The sequence below is a fragment of the Protopterus annectens genome, chromosome 5.part0, assembly GCF_019279795.1.
Source record: "Protopterus annectens isolate FY-2018-M chromosome 5.part0, PAN1.0, whole genome shotgun sequence".
In the NCBI taxonomy this organism is placed as follows: Eukaryota; Metazoa; Chordata; order Ceratodontiformes; family Protopteridae; genus Protopterus; species Protopterus annectens.
In genome coordinates this window covers 1,229,604,022-1,229,622,063 of record NC_056735.1, presented here as the reverse complement: position 1 = coordinate 1,229,622,063, position 18,042 = coordinate 1,229,604,022, and the positions used below count along the sequence as shown (strand labels likewise).

Below are 18,042 nucleotides of genomic sequence, written 5' to 3'. Positions count from 1 at the left end.
GTGTAGTGCTATCTGGAGTAATATATTCTTGATGTCTCAGTTTTATATTGTCTTGATGTTCATCGTGTTACACTGCTGCAGTCATCACACTTGGGTTATCCTGCCATCAGGTGGTCCCGCAGTCGGCCAGAGTTCCAAAGTCTTGGTTCGGCGTCGGTTGCTGTTACTTCTTCCCTGACATCAGTGCGCCAGGGGTATATAAGATGTATCCGATGCCATTTTCTTTAGTCTTTCTTGCCACGCGGTGCCTGAAGCAGAAGCAGCTCGCAAGTGACGGTCGGCTGACTCCTGAGATTTTCAAATCGAATTTCAGACCGAAGTCTTCAATAAAGCTAAGTACCCCGTTGGGGAACCTTTTCTTGCCTCAGTCCGATGTCAGAAAAAGTTAACAATTGCATTTCTTGTGGGAAGCAAATACCTCATAAGGGCTTTCATTCTTATTGTATTCCTTCCCTAGGCCCAGACCATAACGTCACAGGTTGTCGGTTTTGTGCTAGGTTTAATAAACGAACTCTTAAACATCGGTTTGATTTTGCCCAGCAATATTTTGGTAGGAAATTTAATTATACCATGCCGTCGGAGCAACCGACGACCGGAATGCATAAAAAACGCAAAGATAAGGACAGGCAGCCGAGATCCAAACACACTCCGAGGCCTCTTCTAGGCCAGTCGCCGGTTCTCCGATTTTCAGTGAGGCGCCTACGCAGCCCCTGACGACCGCGGATTTAGAACCCCAGGCGACATCCGATTCACAAGCGGAGATTGCTAGGCCTCCACAACCTTTACCTTTAGGCCCCTCCGACTCCATGCCTGAAGGAGATTCCGGTGCAGTTGAAACGCCTTCAGTAGCAGAAGGTGTCTTCAGACCGACTACACTCACTATTAATCCTATGCAAAGCTGAAAACTCCTTTAAAAACAAAGAAGGCTGTACAGCAGTCTCCAGTACAAGGCCCCGTGCCTAAGAAACAGATGCTTAGGATGGCTGAAGACTTAATTACCCTAATCAGGGGTTCCCATCCCCCTCCTGATAAAAGGCCAAGACAGGAGGAGGACTATGCTTCCTCTGACCAGGTTTCAATTTCCTCAGATTCTTCTGAGGAACAGGAATATTCCTTTCCCCCTTATGAAGACTCTGATGCTGAAGGGTCTAACCCTTCTGCATCTCCCCCAGAAGACTACTCTTTTGCGGAAACCTTACATATCATGAGGGAACATTTCCACTGGGAAGGCCAGGATTACTCTGATTCTAAGAAAAGGCTCCGAGAGTTCCTTTTACTACCCCAGCACAGACCACTTGCTATTCCACCTGTGTTAGACATTGTGGATGATGTTTATTCAGAATCTAGTCTTAACCCAGATTCACTACCTCCTGCACCAGCCAAACCAGACAGATACTACAGAGTCCCTGACTCACACAAATTCCTGTATAAAATCCCTGTGGCTGACCCACAAACCATTTCCCAGGGTCCTCCCAAAGTGGTTAAGGCCTCTATTGCTAAAAATCCTGTGCCCTTTGAAAGGGATTCTAGAGCACTAGACAGATGGGGAAAGAAAGTATATACCTCAGCTACTCTAGCTATGAAGGCCTTAAATTGTCAGTTTCACATGCTGAAATATTTGTTTTATTTTTATTTATTTTTATTTAACATTTGTTGACCGGGAAAGTCCGACTAGGTTCCACAGAGCCTGTTTTCAGCGGAGGCCTGGGGAGAAATGCTCCAGATGCATGTCTTTGGAATGTGGGAGGAAACCGGAGTACCCGGAGGAAACCCACGCGAACACAGGGAGAACATGCAAACTCCACACAGAAGGCACCCCAGCCGAGAATCGAACCGGAGAACCTCTTGCTGTGAGGCGACAACGTTAACCGCTGCACCACTGCGCCGCCCATAAATCCAATGTCCAATATCAACAATATTTGATGTCTCAATTAAAACAAAAAATGCTCACACATACAGAACAGCCTGATTACAAGGAAATGCAAGATTTGTTGCATGCAGCTGAACAAGTGGGAAAACATACTTTGCAATGTGGATTTGATTCATTGGAAGCTTCTTGTCGAGCAGCAGTGACAGGGTCTGTCATACGTAGGCATGCTTGGTTAAAAGAACAAACTTTACCTGATCATGTTAAAGCAAATGTATTGGATGCACCTTTACAGCAGGATGTTTTATTTTGTGTAAAAGCAGAAGTTGTTTTAAAGAAAATGGGAGGATAAGGCAAAATCTATGCAGACGGTCAAGGATTTTTTACAGGTTCAACACCCTCGTTTCAGCAGAAATTGGCCAACCAAAAACTGGTTCTTTCCAGCTTCTGCCAGACCACAGAGGGGCAGATACAGATGACCAAGGGGCAGAGGCCAGTCACAAGGCTCTTACCAGCCTCGACATTGGGGTGCCACAACCCAAAAAGGAGTAGAAGGCAGGTCTCAAACTACCAGAAGACAAACACAATGACCTACCCCTCACACTTCCAAGCAAAACCCTCTTGGCAGCTCCCTTGGGGGGGAAACTAGCACTTTTTGCAGACAATTGGCACATCATCACAAAAGACAAATGGGTCCTAAATATTGTATCTCAAGAGTACAGATTCCACTTTCACACTTTGCCAAGGATAAAAGGAATACCAAACCTGCCACCAAATCAATGGGCAGAGGCTCAGAAGAAAATTTCAGCTCTCATGGACATGAGAGCCATTCAACAGGTTCCTGCACAGGAGCAAGGACAAGGATTTTACTCAAGACTGTTTCTAGTTCCCCGAAAGGACGAAGCCTGGAGACCCATTCTGGACCTCTCATTTCTAAACACATACCTGGAAGTACCCAAATTCAAGATGCTAACACTATAGCAATTTCTTCCCATGCCCAGCAAGAAGGCTTGGCTAGTAACGTTGGACCTCAAGGAGGCATACCTCCATGTCCCTATCAGACAAAATTGCAGAAGATATCTCCGATTTATAACAGGTTCAACCCATTACCAATTTCCTGCACTGCCCTTTGGTTTATCTATTCACAAAATGCCTGGCACTAGTAATTGCATACTGCAAACAAAGAGGGATTCAAATATATCCATACCTGGACGACTGCCTTATTCAAGCAGAAAGCAAGGACATTCTATAAAGCATCTGGCGTTTGTCAAAAACCTACTAAGTTGCCTAGGGTACACAGTAAACGAAAGGAAGTCAAAACTAGTGCCCTCTCAAGACATAATATTCCTGGGTGCCAGCTTAAATACAATGGCCCAGATGGCTTATCTCACACCAGACAAGCAAGGACAACTGACTCAATACTTCAAAATGATGGCAACAAAGACCCAACTCCCTGCAAGAAAAATTCTGCAGGCCTTGGGATTCATGGCATCTTGCATACTACTAATACCATCTGCAAAACTGCATATGAGGAAATTACAATGGTATCTGAAAAGCGTATGGACTCAACACAGCCACAGCTTGGAAACAATAATTCCACTCATACCCTGCCTTCAACAGGAGTTTCTATGGTGGCTCAGGCATGTCACCTCAACAAGGGTCAGCCTTTTACCTTACCCACAGCCAGGCAAACTATAACAACAGATGCATTGGATTATGCGTGGGGAGCCCGCATGGCAGGACAGTGTATTCAGGGCAAATGGTCTGCAGACCAAAGGCATCTACATATCAATCAAAAAGAGATGCTAGCTGTACAAAATGCCCTAACAGCTTTCAAGGACCTCCTACATCCAGGACAACTCCTAATAAAGACGGACAACACCACAGTGATGTGGTACATAAGCAAGGGGGCACACACTCCTACCCCCTATGCAGACAAGCAATGACCTTGTGGAACACAGCACTGACCTACCAAGTTCAACTACAAGCACAATTCCTGCCAGGAAAGAAGAACACATTGGCAGACAATCTAAGCAGAAACATCATAGATCCTCACGAGTGGAAACTAGATCCACAAGTATTCGCAATGATAACTCAAAAATGGGGGAGCCCAGACATAGATCTGTTTGCTTCCCCCCAAAACTACCAACTACAGAAATTCTGCACAAGGACATACCACACACTAGCTTGGAAAGTGGATGCCCTCTCATTCAGTTGGAAAACATTGGCAGTGTATGCCTTTCCTTCACTGCCTCTTCTGGCAAAGGTGCTGCTGAAAGCCAGATTAGAGAGGCCACAAATGATACTCATTGCTCCAGACTGGCCACGCCAACACTGGTATCCAATACTAAGGAACATGGCTCAAGGCCCACCATGGATTTTACCTACAATTCCTCACCTGCTCACTCAGCAAAACATTCAGATTCTTCACAGCCAGCTCAAGACTTTAAATCTGGCTGCATGGCAAATTGCCTAAACAACCAGTCAACACTTCTCTCTAAAGCTGTGATGGATGTCATTCTGGAGGCCAGGAGGCCCAGCACCAGGAAAGTCTATTCAGACAAATGGAAAAGATTCTGCACCTGGAACCAGGCTAAAGGCCAAAATCCCCTTGTACCAAATATTCCTCAGATTCTTCAATATTTAACTGAGATGTTGTACAAAGGACTTTCCTTCTCGTGTATTAAGATCCACGCCTCAGCTATTTCAGCTCAATACAACACGGATCCTCCTGTATTTTTACATCCATTACTAAGACAGTTCCTCTGAGGGGCTAAGAACATAAGACCGCCCCGGAGAGCACCAACACCAACTTGGGATCTCAACTTTGTTTTGGAAAAACTTACACTACCGCCCTTTGAACCAGCTTTCACAGCTGATCTACAGTTCCTAACATGGAAAACTGCCCTGCTGCTAGCAATAACTTCAGCACGAAGAGTCTCAGAACTACAGGCCCTTATGGCAGTGGAGCCTTTCATCATTTTTCATCAAGACAGAGTCTCTTTACGAACTAACCCTTCCTTTATGCCAAAGGTGGTATCCAGTGTGGCCCTAAACCAAACCATTCATTTGCCCACCTTTTATCCAAACCCCCAGAACAAAGGGGAAAGGCTCCTACACTCTTTGGACATTCACAGGCAATTATGTTACTACTTGGATAAAACTAAGGCTTTCAGAAAATCTGACCAGCTTTTTGTATCCTATGCTGCCGGATCACAAGGAAAAGCTATCTCAAAACAGACCATTTCAAAATGGATAGGACATTGTATCCGTTTCTGCTACACACACCATGGGAAATCTGTGCCTGGTAACATCAGGCCCCATTCCACCAGGGCTACAACAACATCAACAGCCTTTCTCAGAGGGGTACCAACCAAGGATATTTTGGAGGCTGCAACCTGGAGTTCAGTGCACACCTTCTCCAAGCACTATCACTTACCTCTATACTCTAAAACCAGAGCTGGCTTTGCCACTGCAGTTTTGCAGGGCCTACTAGCCTCACCAAACCCTGTTTAGTTCCACCACCCATCCTTAGCTTTGGGATTCAACCCAAGTGTGATGACTGCAGCAGTGTAACACGATGAACATAGTACAGTTTTGTACCTACCATAAATGTAGATTGTTCGAGTGTTCACACTGCTGCAGTCCAGGTTACCCTCCCTCCATCCCCTCTGAACTAGCTGGAGTTATATATACCTTTCTATTCTATACAACCTTTGTGGTGTATTTGCTTGTAACTGAAGGAATTGTTTTATTTTTATATATATATTTTTTATTAGCAATATGTTTTGCCTACCTATTGGGGGCACCTGACATCTGGGGCAAGAAAAACTGAAGAAAATGGCGTCGGATGCATTTTATGTACCCCTGGCGCACTGTCGTCAGGGAAGAAGCAACAGCAACCGATGCCGGACCAAGACTTTGGGACTATGGCCGACTGCGGGACTGCCTGACGGCAGGATAACCCAAGTGTGATGACTGCAGCAGTGTGAACACTCGAACATCTACATTTATGGTAGGTACAAAACTGTACTTTTCTGATGAGGGTATATAATTAATTTTTAAGTTCTGGAAAGTGTTAGTAATTGGTGGTGTAAGTGTGCATGTCTATAGTTTGCAATTTAGTGTGTTGAAATCTTGCATTGTAAGGTGTCGGCGTTATGAGTTTCAGTCAAGTGAGTTTTCAGTATTATGAACTTTAAGTTATATGGTCTCGGTCAAATGCATGTCAGTTACATGAAAGTTAGGTCATATGAAATAGACCTGTGTGTGTGTACATATGTACATATAGTGGATATAAAAAGTTTACACACCCCTGTTAAAATGCCTTGTTTTGTGATATAAAAAATGAGACCACAATAAATAATTTCAAAACTTTTCCCACCTTTAATGTGACCTATAACCTGTACAATTCAGTTGAAAAACAAATCTGTTGGGAGGAAAAATATAAAAAAATAAAAAACATACAATAAGCTGGTTGCATAAGTGTGCACACCGTTAAACTAATACTTTGTTGAAGCACCTTTTGATTTAATTACAGAATTCAGTCTTCTTGGGTACACACCTGCCATCAATTAAAGAAACTGATTAACCCCAAATAACGTTCAGCTGTCCTATTAGTATTTTCCTGACATTTACTCAGTTGCCTGCTACAGCAAAAGCCATGGTTCACAGAGAGCTTACAAAGCATCAAAGGGATCTCATTGTTGAAAGGTATCAGTCAGGGGAAGGGTACAAAAAATTTCCACAGTGTTGGATATACCTTGGGACACTGTGAAGACAGTCATCAAAAAGTGGAGAAAATATGGGACAACAGTCCCTCCAAAATTGATGAAAAGAGATGAAAACTGGTCAGGGAGGCTGCCAGGAGACTTACAGCAACACTGAAGGAGCTGCAGGAATTTCTGGCAAGTACTGGTTGTGTACTACATGTGACGACTATCTCCCGTATTCTCCATATGTCTGGGCTATGGGGTAGGGTTGCAAGACGGAAGCCTTTTCTTACACAGAAAAACATCCAGGCCCAGCTTAAATTTGCAAAACAGTGCATCATGTCTCTCAAAAGCATGTGGGAAAATGTGTTATGGTCTGATGAGACCAAGACTGAACTTTTTGGCCACAATTCCAAAAGGTACGTTTGGCGCAAAAGCAATACTTTGCATCACCAAAAGAACACAACCCCATGATGAAGCATGGTGGTGGCAGTATCATGCTTTGGGGTTGCTTTTCTCCAGCTGGAACTGGGGCTTTAGAACAGTTCCAAATACCAGTCACTTTTGGCCCAAAACCTTCAGGCATCTGCTAAAAGGCTGAAAATGAAGAGGAATTTCACCTTTCAACACGACAGTGACCCCAAGCATACATCTAAATCAACAAAAGAATGGCTTCACCATAAGAAAATTAAAGTTTTGGAGTGGCCCAGCCAGAAACCAGAACTGAATCCAATAGAAAATCTGTGGGGTGACCTGAAGAGGGCTGTGCAGAAGAGATGCCCTCGCAATCTGACAGATTTGGAACGTTTTTGCAAGAAAGAGTGGGCAGATATTGCCAAGTCCCGATGTGCCATGTTGATAGACACATACCCAAGAAGACTGAATGTTGTAATTAAATCAAAAGGTGCTTCAACAAAGTATTAATTTAAGGGTGTGCACACTTATGCAACCAGCTTATTGTACATTTTTTATATTTTTTAGATTTGTTTGTTTTTCAATTGAATTGTACAGCTTATAGGTCACATTAAAGGTGGGAAAAGTTGTGAGATGATTTGTTGTAGTCTCGTTGTTTTATATCACAAAAACCTGGCATTTTAACAGGGGTGTGTAAACTTTTTATATCCACTGTATGTGTGTGTGTGTATATATATATATATATATATATATATATATATATATATATATATATATATCATATAGTATGTGTGTGTGTGTTCCTGGACAACTACCTGATTCAGGCAGCAACCGTACAACAGAGGGACAGTGCTGCAGTTCTTCCTGACCTGCTTCCTGTGGCTAGTGTAAAGGTTAATCAACAATGTAATGCAGATGTTAATCCCAAAGACTGTCAAAGATTCTGGATGCAAACACATTATTTTATGAAGTATCGAAACTGGAATCTTACAACATATAGAAAGATTCAACTGTATATTCAGATGCAGTTTCTTTTATGTCTTAAATAAAAAAAAAAAAAAAAAGAAAGAATAGAAAATATTTCATACAAAATTCAAAGCTTTCTCAGCTTTTGATTACACACAAACACACTTCCAAGACTGTAAGGAGTAACCAGATAAAAAGTTATGCATACCGGAGTGCTTTGCTTTTGACAGGTTAATGTGTTAGTTTCAGCAGACTTATCTTTTAAGAATACCTAACTTTCTGTCAAGGCTAAATAATTACAAGAAGCATTTGCCATTTGTTTGCTAACTTCTAATATTGTACTGTACTACTTAGCTAATATGTGAAATACATACATGAAACTGTTGCAGTACTTTAATCTAGCTGTGTATAAAATATAAGCATTAATAACATACCTATATCTTTGGGATGCTCTCTGAACTTGATAAAATCCACAGTTTACCCACCAGCAAGCCCTGGTCTAGGGAGCTGTTCTGGACACTTGTGAAGCAGAGGACATTCCTTCCCTCAGAGAAGGTGCTCTTCTTGGCCTCATTTCTTCTCCATAGGATAACAAAGTTGGAATACTGCAAAGGGATCCCTCTTATCACAGGTGTACATGATGTTCATCATTATGATCACTGCCGCATAAGAGCTAAGTTCTGTGGGTTATATCCTACTAAAGATGCAACAGCCGGGCAACTTCCAAAGCTTCAGGACAGTGCACCCAAACCATTAGTCATCTCAAACCAAGAGTAAAAAATGTTAAGTCTGAGCACCATGCCCTGTAGGGCTTTCCTAGGGAGGCGGAAGCCAAATACACTCTGGCTAGGCATATAAATGCCCTAGGGCAGATAGTCTAGTATCTACCTATGAACCTAAGAGAGAGTTCCTCTGTGGGTTTTCGTAGATTCGACAGTTAGCTAACTCTTTTCTATTGCTGCACATACAAGTTCCCTTCAGGGACAAAAATGTCTGTTACTTGTTGTCACATTGAACTTACTTTTTCTGTAAATGATTAACTTTTAAACTAAGCAAAGGCAGAGATGGTTACCAGCTCTTTACTATTCTTTTTGATACCCCTGCTCTCTGCCTCTCTAATAATTTCAGGATTATAGCCTCCTCTTAAAAACATTTTAGCCAACCGGTTGATCTCCTACTGTAAATTTTTGTCATTATTACATTGTTTCAGCTTGGATTCGTACAAGTTGTTCACAAGAGTTAACAGTGATTGAGGGATCAGATGCTTCTTAATCTAGACCTACTGTTCTCCCTGCAGACCCCAGTTAATTCAGGCCAGAAGGGCTTGCATAGGGACCAGAATTATCAAGTATCAAAAAGGCAGTCAACTTTTATCAGCAAATCAACTATTTGCTAATAAAATAAAAAATAAACAATAAGCGGTTTGTTTCACAAAGGGAAGGGTAAATACAGTATATGCAGACAGACTTGTGGTTAGTCATACTGCATGTCTTTGAGAGGTGGAAGGGAAATGGAGTGCCCAAAGAAAACTTGTGCAGATGAAGTGAGAATATGCAAAGTTCACTCAGACAGTGATCAGAGATCTGGATTGAAACTGGACTGGAGTTAAGATAGCTGTTTACCACTGAGCTACCACTGTGCCCACAGTGACTTGTTATACTACTTAGAATTGTACATGTGTGAATAAGCTGTGTATGTTAACCTGGTAATGTAAACCTTGGTAACAGTTGTAAGTATGCCAACAGATTTGGGTTTGCTTCCTGTATGAGTAATAAGTTAAACCATGTAAAATGTACTGTAGACAGATGGAAGCATTCCTCTTGCTCCTGGAATCAGAAATGTGTACCTTGCCCATTAACTGACGTTGAGTAGGTAACTAGATTGTTGATTCATAGTCTGTCATTGTATTGACTCTTATGCAGGAGTGTTATTTCCACATTTGTGTATTTTTTATTGATATTTATGATTTTTTTTTTGTTTTTGTAATTCATTCTCTCATCTTATATTACATTGTTTTTGTTTCAATAATATGTTTATTATATCCTGAGTGCTGTTAATTTAAAAAATTATTTATTTTTTTAGTTATGCAAGAAGAGACAGCCCTACCTATGATCCTTACAAACGGTGAGTAACAGCATCAACTGAATGGCATTTTTGCACATTACTTTAAAGGAATGTATTTTGAAATTTGGTATTTTTCATAATTATCACATCTGAGACTTTTCTAACTCTGAATGTAGTCAGTAGTGTGTTTATTTACTTGTGATTCAATTTAAACAGCAATGGTATAACATTGTGTACTGCTTTTCATATTTCTAGTGAGAATGGGAGTGTTTTTACAATGTCTAGGGTGCCTTCCTTTAAAATCTGTCAAAGTGATTTAAAGAGGGTGGATATTGTTTTTAACAATGTCTGCAGAACTTTGCCTGCTGATGGTGCACATCAGTAGCTAGACAGTGGAAATCTGTTTATAGCTCCCTAAGGCAAATGTGCATGTATTTGTATAACTACGTCTACTGCTTACGTAATGCTTGTCTTTGACCTTGCATAATGGGGCTCTCCTAACCATGCTGACTGTTAAAGGTGATGTCATGAGGTATCCTTTTCATTAGACATTTACATGCATCATGAAGGGTGATGGGATAGTTTGTAAAGCTAAGTGGGATGACAGAGTTCCAAAATAAGTAACAGATAATATCCATCATTATGATCACTGTTGCAGTAACCTATGCTATATGGTAGGTTATATCCTACATTGGCAATACAGCAATTGGGCAGCTTCCAAAGCTTCAGGGCGCTTTCCACATGCCCAAACCATTAGCCAATTTGAGTTGAATTGACTAAAAGCCAGATTTCGGCACTAAGCCCTTTGTTGCTTTCCTGCCACTCCTCTGAGGGTTTTCAAGGCTTGACAGTTGACCAGCACTGTTCTATTGTTGGGCAGGCAAGTTCCCTTTGGGGAGAAAACTTCTTCTTTACTTATTTCTCTCAGTAAATTTTCTTTTTATGAAAACAAAGTACTCTTAGTAACACAGTTGATGAGGTATTACCTCTCAGTGTCTGAAGTCTGAGTAGAAAATTTTAGAAGTAGATGTAGATATAGATTGTTTTTTTCCACAGGAAAAAAAAAACTTTTTGAACTGAGGTGTCTAGTTGACATCCAGGAGCACAGTCTTGTGTGAAGGAGTCATGACAAACTTTTGAGTGTTCTCTTAGAATCTCAGCTTGTATAAGAGATCTGTTACCCATCTTTGAAAAAGACTCAACAAATATAAGTTGGTCACCTGAATGTGGAAAAATTTGGATAGCCTGTAGCTTGTAATGAGCTATGTCTTGAGCTAGACAATTTGTGACCACTGTTGGTGCAGTGGATAGTTCAAAGGGTAAGGCAGAGAACCAGTAATTTGATCAAAACAGACAAAACCTTAAGAAATGTCTGAAGCCTGGATGAATAGGAATATGACAGGCATCTTTTAAGTCAATTGGTACCAGGAAAATTGAAAGAGGGAGAAGAGGTAACAGATCGTGAAGTGACATCATTTTAAATTTGGGCATTATCACTACCAGATTTAGGAATGAAAGGCCCAGAACTGGTCTCCAAGCATTTTCTTTCTTTGGTACTAGGAGCATTCTTGATTAAAAACCTTCCCCACCTGGGAAGGAGGAACTGATTGTATCACTCCATGGAATAGCATGTGATAAAAAACTAGTGGAAACAAGAGTATGATCTGGAGGATGAGGAATGGCTACATGGAAAGGAGGAATTTCCTCCCACTGTCGTCTGTAACATTGAGGAATGATTTTCATATCCTGTTTGTCTGAACCTTTCTGTTGTCAAAGCGAAAAGTAGAGATTCAGACTTTCTGGAAGACAAAGGGGGCTGGGCTGGGAGGGAGTCACAAGGTCTCTTGAGTAGTCATTCAGACTTTTTGGACTATCGATTCTGGGAGGTTTGTGGCTTCTTTTTGGAACCCTGTTGATATTTCTTCTTGAACATCTGTTTAACTGTATTTTGTTGAGACTGTTTGTTCTGCTTTTTGCCCAAATTGGAGGAGGATATCGGAAATCCCTTGGAAAATTTGGAATAGGGTGGGTGAAAAATCTGAGATTCAATTGATTAGCTTGCCAATTCATCAGACATTTTGATGGCCTCTGCAACCGAGGAGCCAAATAAGTCTCTATCCAAGGGTGAATTTAAAATCTCATTTTTAACATCATCTGGGAGGTTCTGAGAATGCAGCCATGCAAACCTCAAAACAGTACCAGTGGCCATACCCCTAGAAGAAGTATCAACAGAGCCATGCATACATACTGTAGTCGGTGAGTAGTGAACTGTGTAACCACATTACTAATGGCAACAGTAGTTTCCCAGGGATGGGTACAGCATTCTGCGAAACCTTCCCTGTTGTCTCTCCCAGGATTGACAAGAGTGGCTCTCCTTGCCCACTGAGGAGACCCCAACAGCTGCAAAGGATGTGGATATCGCCTCTGGTCCATAGTGGCTCAAGGTGGTACACTAGTGGGATCCAGGATAAAAGATAAGTGGTCAGAGGTACAAAAAAATGGCCACAGCAGAGTCACCCATATGTGGCTAAGGCTATTTGCTAGCCTTCTATGGTGGCAAAGGCTGTGTGCTTAATTTTTTCTTGGGTCAACCAGGGAACCAGTTAGTGTATTTCATGGTCAAGTCTTTAATGCTGGCTCTTCCCGGGGGAGAAAAACAGCAAATGCCAGTAATCACTGCCAGTCTATAAAAGTTACCTTTTTGACACCAAAACAATATAAAAAGCACTTTAAAACACTTTGCAAACCCCACAAAAGTAAAACAGATGCAGTTTCTCCACAGAAAAAAAATGTTTTCAATTACTTTACACCACTTGTAAACTGACAGGAAAAATGAGCACTCTATTTAAAAGTACATTAAAGGAAAACTCCCCCTTAGAACTAAAAAAACATGATGTTCATCGTGTTTCACTGTTGCAGTCATTACACTTGGGTTATCCTGCTAGCAGGCTACCCGCAGTCGGCCTGAATTCCAAAGTCCTGGTCCGGCGTCAGTTGCTGTCGCCTCTTCCCTGACGTCAGTGCGCCAGGGGTATAAAAGATGCAGCCGACGACATTTTCTTCAGTCTTTCTTGCCCGAAGCAAAAGCAGTTCGCAAGTGCCGGTCGGCCGACTCCTGAGATTTTCGAATTTGAATTTCAGATCCGAAGTCTTAAATAAAGCTAAGTACCCCGTTGGGGAAACTTTTTCTTGCTCCAGTCCGATGTCAGTAAAAGTTAACAATTCTGTTTGTTGTGGGAAGCAAATACTTCATAAGGATTTTCATTCTTACTGTATTCCTTGCCTAGGCCCTGACCACGACGTTGCTAGTTGACGGTTTTGTGCTAGATTCAACCAACGAACTATCAAGCGTCGGTTCGATTTTGCTTTTCATTACTTTGGCCGAAGGTTTAACTATATAATGCCGTCAGAACAACCGATGACCGGAGTCCATAAAAAACGCAAGGACAAAGAAAAAGACAGGCATCCGAGGTCCAAAACCGACGACGAAGCCTCTTCTAGGCCAGCCGCCGGTTTGTCGGTTTTCAGTGAGCCGCTTTCGCAGCCCGTGACACCCGCTACCTCAGAGCCACAGGCCGCCTCCGACTCCCACGCGGAGACAACTAGGCCTCTGGAAACTCAAGGTATTGGGCCTACGGAAACAATTCCCTTAGATGGGTCCGGAGATGCTGAGCAGGCATCGGCGTCTGAGTGTGATGTCCTTCATGGATGCATCTGCAGTCATAACAAGTGGGTTGTCCTGTCGTCAGGCAGCCCTGCAGTCGGCCGGATTCCAAAGTCCGGGTCCGGCTTCGGCTGATGTCGCACTCCACCCGACGTCATCTCTGTTGGTCTTCGGGTATAAAAGCATCAGCCGACACCATTTTCCTCTGTCTTTCTTGCCGCGTGGCGCCCGAAGCAGAAGCTGTTCGCAAGTGCCGGTCGGTCGGATCCAGAGATTACTTCTACCGAATACTACTTCGAAGACTTCTAAAGCTAAGTACCCCGTTGGGGACTCTTTCTTGCCTCAGCCGATGTCAGAAAAAGTTAACAATTGTTTAACCTGTGGGAAACAAATACCTCATAAAGATTTCCACTCTTACTGTCTGCCTTGTTTAGGCCCAGCCCACGACGTAGCAGCCTGTTCGGCCTGTGCTTCTTTCAACCGACGAACGCTTAGGCGTCGGTCGGAGTTTGCAGAACAGTTTTTCGGTACTGATTTTGCGTACATTATGCCGTCGGATCCTCCGACTACCCAATCTTCCAAAAAACGCAAAGATAAAGACCGACACTCGCGGTCCGCGGTTTCGCGAAACCACGGTAAAGTAAACATGAGTGTCTCGGTTTCGGCCGAAACCGAGAAAACTGATCAAAGCACAGCTGAACCTATTCTTACTACTGAGGCCCCTGCTACAACTCTTGAATCGACCTCAGAAATTTTACCCACTACGGTGGTTGACTTATCAGATACCATCCCCTTGGATGTCTCTACCCCAGCACGTGGTGCTGCTAGGCCTCCAGCAGCCATGTCCATTAAGGCCTTCGCCAGGGCTAAAGCAGCCAAGACTACTAAATCAGTGCCTGTTAAACCCCCACATCCAGGCCCTCTTCTAGTTCTCAAATGCTTTCTTTGGCAGAAGATTTAATTTCTTTAATTAGAGGATCTCAATCTCACCCAGACAGGGCCTCTCAGCCCCCAGAGAAGAGACCTAGGGCAGAGCCCCCTGAGCCAGTGTCTTCTGATGATTTTGCTGATGAATCAGACATAACTGACCAGCCAGAGGCTCCCTTCTCCAATTTTGAAGATTCTGATGCTGAAGAATCCATTCCAGCTGCTTCCCCACCAGAAGAATTCTCCTTTGGGGAAACCTTGCATGCCATGCGAGAACAGTTCCAATGGCAGCAACAGGATTTTTCAGACTCCAGAAAAAGACTTAGAACCTTTCTGCACCTCCCACAGCACAGGCCCTTAGCTATACCTCCTGTTCTATCTGTGGTGGATGATGCTTTTAATGATGTTTGCTCCACTCCAGATTCTTTACCCCCAGCCCCTGCCAAACCAGACAGATTTTACAGGGTGCCGGATACTCATCACCACCTTTACAAGGCCCCACTTGCAGACCCAGAAACTATATCCCAGGGTCCCAAGGCAGTAGCCGCGACCACAGCTAAAAACCCTATTCCTTCTGAAAGGGAAGCAAGGTCATTAGACAGATGGGGTAAAAAGGTCTACACTTCAGCTACTCTCTCAGCTAGAGCTTTAAACTGTCAGTTTCACATGATACAATACCAAGAGTTTATGCTTGATCAGTTAACTAAAAAACTAACCACTGATGAATCTCTTGATAAGAAATATGTATTAGAGATGGTAAATAACATACAACAGGTTAGCAACCATTCCTTAAAATGTGGCTATGATGCACTGGAGGCTTCATTTAGATCAGCCATGACAGGCACAGTGATAAGAAGGCATGCATGGCTAAAGGAACAAGCTTTACCGGATCATGTTAAAGCTAAGTTGCTAGATGCTCCTATGGACAAGACAAGTTTGTTTGGTACACCTGCCCTGCAGGTTATGAAGAAAATGGAAGAAAAGGCAAAATCTGTTCAAACTGTTAAAGATTTCTTGCAGGTTCAACCACCAAAGTTTAGCAGGAACTGGCCTGCCAAAAATTGGTCCTTTCCTGACTCCACAAAATTTCAAAGGGGCAGGAATAGACGTTCCAGAGGCAGAAACCAACCCAGAGGAGGTGCCTACAGAGGATGACAGTGGCAAGGTAACAACAGAGGCACAGACACAGCCACTGCCACTACATCAGCACAACCACAGTGACTTAATCCTAACTCCGCCTACCAGGGAACAAATAGCAGCTCCTCTAGGCGGAAAGTTAACCTTATTTTCAAAAAACTGGCACTAAATAACAAAAGACAAGTGGATTTTACAAACCATAGATCAAGGTTACCGGTTTCACTTCCACACTTTACCAGTCAAAGAGGAATGCCAAATCTACCTCCAAATCAAAAACAGAGGCTCTACCAGATAATGGAGTTAGCAAACATGAGAGCTGTGGAAAGAGTGCCAACAGCAGAACAAGGAAAGGGGTTCTATTCCAGACTATTCCTAGTTCCAAGAAAGGAAAAAGTTGGAGACCAATTCTCGACCTGTCCACCTTAAATACATACATCATTGTCCCAAAATTCAAAATGCTGACCCTACAGCAACTTCTTCCCATGCTGGGCAAGGAGTCTTGGCTGGTAACTCTAGATCTCAAGGAGGCATACCTGCACGTCCCCATTCGACCAATCTGCAGAAGATACCTCAGATTTCTTGCAGGATCAGAGCACTATCAATTCTCAGCATTGCCCTTTGGCTTATCTACTGCCCAGAGTATTCACAAAATGCCTGGCATCAGTAATCGCCCATTGCAGACTACAGGGAATTCAAATTTACCCATACCTGGACGACTGCCTGCTACAAGGGGACAACAAAAGCAAGCTGACAACAGATTTACAAAGGGTCATTTACTTGCTACAAGGACTGGGATACACAGTCAATTTACAAAAGTCAAGGCTGATACCATCCCAAACAAGGACATTCTTGGGCTGAATTGGACACAGTACAACAAATGGCATTCCTGACTACAGAAAAACAAAAGAACTTCCTCTTTACTTCTTGGCACTAACAAAACTGAACAAGTTAACAGCAAGAAAATTTCTGCAGGCCTTGGGCTTCATGGCATCATGCATAATCTTGGTCCCATTTGCCAGACTACATATGAGGAAACTACAGTGGTACCTAAAGAATTTATGGTCCCAACACAGACACAGTCTAGAAACAGAAATCCCACTAATTCCATGCTTAAAACAGGAGTTCCTATGGTGGGCTCAGGCATGCCAGTCAAACCCAGGCCTACCCTTTCGCAGATGTCAACCAAGCCAGACCATCACAACAGACGCTTCAGACCTAGGATGGGGGACCCACATGCTGGACAAATGCGTGCAAGGATTGTGGACACAGGATCAACTTCACCTGCATATCAATCTAAAAGAAATGCTGGCAGTAAAACTGGCAATCCAAAAGTTCAAACCATTCCTCAAAGAGGGCCAGTTGATGATAAGGACAGACAACACCACAGTCATGTGGTACATCAACAAACAGGGAGGCACTCATTCATACCCCCTATGCAGAATGACCTTGGAGCTGTGGACCCTGGCACTCAGCTACAACATTCAGTTACAGGCAATATTTGTACCGGGAAAGACAATACTCTAGCAGACATATTAAGCAGAACCACCGGATGCCCACGAATGGAAGCTGCACCGGACATCTTCAAGACCATCTCAAAGAAATGGGGAATGCCACAGATAGACCTATTCGCATCACCTCTCAATCACCAGCTCAAAAATTCTGCACAAGGACATTCCACCCACTAGCATGGAAAGTGGACTCACTCTCCTTCAACTGGAAAGGCCTAACAGCATATGCATTCCCACCTCTTCCTTTGATACACAAGGTACTACTAAAAATCAAGGAAGAACGTCCAAGGATAATCCTGATAGCCCCAAACTGGCCAAGACAACACTGGTACCCACTACTGAAGAGCATGTCTCGAACAATATGTGGCCAATACCCTGATGCCTTTGATGTTAACTCAGAACAACTACAGCATCATACATCCAAACCTAAAACGCTGCAACTGACTGCATGGAACATCACATAGCAGCAGCTAATCCAGAACTTTCTCAAAGAGTTAAAGACATTATTCTTGAAGCACGCAGACCTTCAACAAGAAGGAACTATGCTGGAAAATGGAAAAGGTTTGTCATTTGGAGTACCGAAAGAGGAAAAGATGTGTCAAACATAGATATGCCTAACATTCTGGAGTATCTGGCGAACTTCTTCATTCAGGCCTGTCCTACTCCTCCATCAAGATACATGCATCAGCTATTTCAGCAGAATACAGCTTTGATCCACCTGTTTTTCGCACCCTTTGCTCAGGCAGTTCCTCAGAGGAATCAAGAATGTAAAACCTCCAAGGA

At 42.9% G+C, this 18,042-nt stretch overlaps 1 protein-coding gene across 2 annotated transcripts in view; it reads left to right on the top strand.

Annotated features, from left to right (window-relative positions):
* The window catches only part of LOC122801610 (CLK4 associating serine/arginine rich protein), a 1,938,306-nt gene that overhangs the window by 1,026,435 nt on the left and 893,829 nt on the right, over window positions 1–18,042 (top strand). For both annotated transcript variants that reach the window (XM_044071085.1, XM_044071086.1), the window contains exon 11: window positions 10,042–10,083. In XM_044071085.1, the coding sequence (XP_043927020.1) occupies window positions 10,042–10,083 (42 nt within the window). The remainder of the gene's footprint in view (window positions 1–10,041; window positions 10,084–18,042) is intronic.